Here is a 5718-nt window from a genome sequence, read left to right as displayed (position 1 = left end):
ACTCAAAAAAAAAAAAAAAAAGTAAATGCTATGCAAATAGTTGTTATACTATATTTTTTGTTTTGTTTTTGAGTTGGAGTCTCACTCTGTCCATCCAGGCTGGAGGGGAGTGGCACACTCAGCCACCCCAGTGTCAACCTGCTAGACTCCAGTGATCCTTCTGCCTCAGCCGGAACTATAGGTGCATGAAACCATGCCCGGCTAATTTTTGATTTATTGTCAAGATGAGGTCTTGTCGACTTCTCCAGGCTGGTCTCAAACTCACAGGCTCAGGCAATTCACTCACCTCAGCCTCCCAAAGTGCTGGGATTACAGGCTGAGCACCGAGCCTGGCCTTGTGGTTTTTGTTGTTGTTGCTGTTTTTAATTTTTGACCCCGGGTGGGCTGCATCTGCAGAGGCAGAGCCCACAGATGGGATGGGAAGGACTGTGTGATGCCATGGATACTTCCATTAGCCCAAGGTGTTCATTTCAGGGTGTATACACCCATCAAAACATCACCTTGCACCCCATAATTATATGCAACTACTAGTTGTCAACTAAAAATAAAAACGTGATAAAATAAATAAAAAAATAAGTAAAATAAAGAAACAAGATGAAGCACAGGGCCTCTCGCCTGTAACCCAAGCACTTTGGGAGGCAGAGGCAGGAGGATTGCTTGAGTTCAGGAGTTTGAGACCAACTTAGGCAATATAGCAAAACCTCATCTCTACAAAAAAGTAAAAAATGAGCTGGACATGGTGGTGGGTTCCTTGTAGTCCCAGTTCCTCGGGAGGCTGAGGCAGGAGGATCATCTGAGCCCAGAAGGTCAAGGCTGCAGTGAGCCATGAGGGTACCCCTGCACTCCAGTCTGCTCAATGGAATAAGACCTTGACTCTAAAAAAAGGGGGGGAGATATTAACTGACTTTCAATGCCTATCACTCAAGGGGGTGAAAAATGAAATAGCACTCCCCCGAGACTTCAGGTGCACACAGGATTCCCTCTGCCTCCTTGAAAGAAAAACCAGAAACTCCATTTCACGTTTCCTCACATGTTTTGTGGGGGTGTGTGTGTGTTTTTCTTCCCAAATGTCGGGCCATCACAGCAGACCTCAGGTCCACAGTACCAGAGAGCAGCTGGGCAGGACTGCCCTTGGGGCACATGACACCTGCATTCCCTCCCTTTCTCCTTTCTGCCCATGTCGATTAGGGTTTCAGTTTGTCCCTGGTATCTCTGGGCCTCCCCACTTGAACAAAAACACTCTGCACGCTGTGTTCCAGGTGGAGAAAGATCAACAGTGGCTGGGCAGAGTCCAGATATCTGCATGTCATGCCCCAAGTCAACATCAGGCCCACACCCCCATCTGGGATGGAGCCCATGCTTGGCATCCTCCCCTCTGGGCTGAGGAAGCTCAAGTCCTGCACTTCTCTTGTCTTTCCAGAACCATCTTTGGGACCCCTGGCAGTGCCGCCGACAGGGTGCTAGGCGTGGGGCTTGGTCATCTAGTGAGGGTCCAAGGAAGGATTTAGAACTGATGCCACAGAACCTTTCCTGGAAATGGATGGAGTAAAAGACCTGGGCATGTAGGCCAGAGGGTCTGGGTCCCAACCACCTGATCCGGCTGCCGAATGTGACACAGAGTCCAGATGACATGTGTGCGATGCTTGTGGCTGGGACCACAAGAGCCTCACCCACGGAAGCTTAGTGCATCACCCTGGACTGAGAAGACCACTTTAGTGCCCCCCCCCAGGATCAGCTTCCTGTTTTAGCATAACAGAGGCCACCCTTGAAAGGAGTCCAGGCCAGCTCCGTGGCTCATGCCTATAATCCCAGCTCTTTGGGAGGCTGAGGCGAGAGGATTGCCTGAGCTCACCGGTTTGAGATCAGCCCAGGCAACTTGGCAAGATCTTGTCTCTACAATAAATCAAACAATTAGCTGGGCATGGTGGCATATGTCTGTAGTTCCAGCTACTTGGAAGGCTGAGGTGGAAGGATCACCTGAACCCAGAAGGTCGAGACTGCGGTGGCTGTGAGCGTGCCACCGCACTCCAGCCTGAGCAACAGAGTAAGATTCTGACTCAAAAAAAAAAAAAGAAAGAAAGAAAAGAAAAGAAAAAGAAAGAAAAGAGTCCTGCTGGTCAGGGTAGCTCATGCCTATAATCCCAGCACTTTGGGAGGCAGAGGCAAGAGGATTGCCTGAGTCCACAGGTTTGAGACCAGCCTGGGCAACATGGCGAGACCTTGTCTGTACAATAAATTTAAAAAATTAGCCAGGCATGATGGCATGTGCCTGTAATTCCAGCTGCTTGGATGCCTGAGGCAGAAGGCTCGCCTGAGCTCAGCAGGCTGAGGCTGTGGTGGCTGTGAGCATGCCACTGCACTCCAGCCTGGGTGACAGAGTGAGACACCAACTCAAAATGATAATGACAATAATAATAATAATGATGATGATGCAGGGTGCTGGCTTTGAAGGCACCAAAAGGCTTCCTCTGCCCTCTGGTCTGGGACTGTTCTTAGGGCACCTCGAACTTCCCACACCAGCATGTTCACCACCATTTAGCATCACTATTTATGTGCCAGGTGTTAAGTTACAGCCACCTTCTTGCTTTTAAGTCCATGGAATCTAACTCAGCACCCTATTCTGGCAGGCTGGGGGGAGCTCCAGTCTTATTCACTTGGTGAAAGCTCCCTCCCCCGCAGCCCAGGGCCCAACATGTGGGTCCCCGGGGGGTCTACAGCAGAGAATACTGAAGGAAGGCCCCAGCTCTCACCGCTCACTGCTGATTGGCTCCCAGGGAATCTGTTGCCATGGGAACCCCTCCAGGACACCTGCATCATTTCCTCAAGGAAACTGAGTTTTCACAAGACAGAAAGTGTCTTCAAGCCACTTCTGCTTCCTGCCTTTGCTTGCCCAGTGAGCCAAACGATGGGTGGGAACGGATACCACAGCACAAAGCAGCTCCTATTCTGCAGGTGCCCAGCCAGGACTACCAGGAGGGTGACCAGAGGCCCCAAACTCCTGCTAGAGTCAGTAGGCCTTGTCCATAGACCTGTCTCATCTCTCTGGCAGGCCCGAGGCCTGGCAAAACACGTGACCTCAAAACTGCACCACATACGTGCTGGGTGATGGTAAGACTCCAGGGAGAGCACCTGGCATGGCTGTTTGCAAGCCTACCTCTGAGATGGAACAGAAGTCCCAAGTGGCCTTTTTCTTCTTTTGTTGTTTAAGTTGGAGTCTCACTCCGTTGCCCAGGCTGGAGTGCAGTGCCACGCTCCTTGCCACCGCAGCCTCGACCTGCCGGGCTCCAGCGATCCTTCCACCTTCCACCCAAAGTGCTGGGATGACACGCTGAACCACTGAGCCCAGCCCCAAGTGGCATTTTTCGTGGGAGTGTGTGTGGTCCCCGGAAGATGGGTTTACAGTTTGAGCTAGGAGCCCAGTGTTAAGTAGCAGGTGCTTGTTTCTTGAGTTTCTTTCTTTTTTTTTTTTTTTTGTGAGTCGGAGTCTCCCTCTGTCGCCCAGACTGGAGTACAGTGGCCGCTCCCGGCCACCGCAGCCTCGACCTGCTGGGCTCCGGCGATCCTTCCACCTCAGCCTTCCAAGTAGCTGGAACTACAGGCGCGTGCTACCACACCCAGCTAATTTTTTGATTTATTGTAGAGATGAGGTCTCACCAAGTTGCCCAGGCTGGTCTCAAATCCGCGGGCTCAGGCAATCCACTCACCTCGGCCTCCCAAAGTGCTGGGATTACAGGCTGAGCCACCGAGCCTGGCATTCTTGAGTTTCTTAAGCACAAACTGCTGACCCCGCCACCCCAATGTGTATGAGACTCGGCCAGATCTGGCCCTCCCTCTCTGGCCTCACTCTCTCCAGCTCTGGCCCACACTTGCCACTTCCTGGAGAGCATGGCCTGCTGCAGGCTTCTCAAGCAGGTCCAGTGGGTTCCCACCTCAGGACCTGTGATCTCACAGCTACCTCTTCCTGGGACTGTGGCCCTGGCCCCAGATCTCACAGTGACTGCCTGGCTCCTTCTGGTCACAGCTAAAATGTCACTTTCTTCTTTTTTTTCTTCGAATTGAAGTCTCACTCTGCTGCCCAGGCTGGAGTGCAGTGGCACGCTCACAACCACTGCAGCCTCAACCTGCTGGGCTCAGGCATCCTTCTGCTTCAGTCTTCCAAGTAGCTGGAACTACAGGCATGCACCACCATGCCCTGCTAATTTTTCCTGACTTATTGTATAGATGAAGACTCGCCAAGTTGCCCAGGCTGGTCTTGAACTTGTGGGCTCAAGCAATCCTCTCATCTTGGCCTCCCAAAGTGCTGGGATTATAGGCATGAGCCACAGCACCGGACCTTAAAATATCACCTTTTCAAAGAGCCTCCCTGGCCCCATTATCCAAAGCAGGCCTACCCACCCAACACCATGCCTTGCAATCACTTGATCTAATTAGGCTTTCTTACCTACACACACACACCCATATACATACATATGCAAACACACCCGTATATAATTTGTGTGTATGTTTGTCACCCGGGCTGGAGTGCAGTGGCGCAATCATAGCTCACTGCAGCCTCAAACTCCTGGGCTTAAACAATCCTCTGGCCTCTGCCTCCTGAGTAGCTGAGATTTCAGGCACATGCCCCCATGCCTGCCTAATTTTTTTTTTCTGTTTTTAGAAACAGGGCCTCGCTATGTTGCCCAGGCTGGTCTCAAACTCCTGGCCTCAAGTGATCCTCCTGCCTTGACCTCCGAAAGCATTAGTACTACAGGTATGAGCCACCGTGCAAGCCAAGTTGTGTCTTTATGGCACCACCCTCTCTGTGAAATTACTTCCTCTACTCCTCTCTCCCTTCCTGGAATGTGCTCACATCTGATGTGAGCCAAGACCACCAGCGAGTGGAAGGCCACCGAATTAAACATAAGATAAACCCGCACCCTGAACACCCTAGTTGTAAATGCTCCGGTAAACTTCAGAATGCAGATGTGTCCTCTCTTGGTCATTACCACCTATGATCTTAGGAGAACTGTAATGCTTTTTAGCTGACAGGGACATATAAGAGCTGGGGTCTCCGCCTCTCCTTTAATAAGGAGAAGACAGGCCCACAGAGGGTACGTTTCTAATCCTGGCACTTCTGTCTGCTTTACCTCATGTAACTCATTTATCCAGCTAATACTGCTGGAGTGCCCACTAGGACCAGGCAGGAGGCACCTGGGGATTAATAAAACAGCTTGTCCCCTCCCGTCCTCTTGGCCAGGCTTACATTCCAGTGACCAGAAGACAAACAGGTAAATAAACAAAGTGGTCCAACCACAGAAAAAGATAAGCCTGAAGATATATAAGCCTGAAGGCAGGGGGTAGTGGCACTTTGAGGGGTTAAGGCAGGAGGATTCCTCCAGCCCAGAAGTCCGAGGCCAGCCTGGGCAACATAGCCAGACCTGTCTCTACAAAAAATCAAAAAACTTAGCAGGGCCTGTAGTCCCTCAAGAGGCTGAGGCAGGAGGGTCGCCTAAACCCAGAGGGTCGAGGCTGTGGTGAGCCGTGATGGTGCCACGGCATTCCAGCCCGGGGGACAGAAGGAGACCCCGACTCAAAAAAGAAGACAACCAGAGAGAAAGACGGGAAGATGGGAATGCGGACGGGAGGCGGGAGCGCTCGGCAGAACCGGGCCTGCGCCCCACCTGCAGGCCGCCCCTCGCGACCCCGGGTCCCTGCGCGTCGTTCGAGGTTCCGTTCACA

General features: G+C 51.9%; 1 protein-coding gene across 1 annotated transcript in view; it reads right to left on the bottom strand.

The window, feature by feature from the left end:
- The window catches only part of GLT1D1 (glycosyltransferase 1 domain containing 1), a 111480-nt gene extending 106498 nt beyond the window's left edge, over window positions 1–4982 (bottom strand). Inside the window, exon 1 of the mRNA XM_021707217.1 lies at window positions 4850–4982. Coding sequence (XP_021562892.1) covers window positions 4850–4982 — 133 coding nt within the window. The remainder of the gene's footprint in view (window positions 1–4849) is intronic.
- Between the last annotated feature and the right edge of the window lie 736 nt (window positions 4983–5718).

The sequence above is a fragment of the Carlito syrichta genome, unplaced genomic scaffold, assembly GCF_000164805.1.
Source record: "Carlito syrichta isolate Samal-C Ts95f unplaced genomic scaffold, Tarsius_syrichta-2.0.1 Scaffold316442, whole genome shotgun sequence".
Taxonomy (NCBI): Eukaryota; Metazoa; Chordata; class Mammalia; order Primates; family Tarsiidae; genus Carlito; species Carlito syrichta.
Note: the sequence above shows the minus strand (reverse complement) of the source record. Positions and strands in the feature narration are given on the sequence as shown.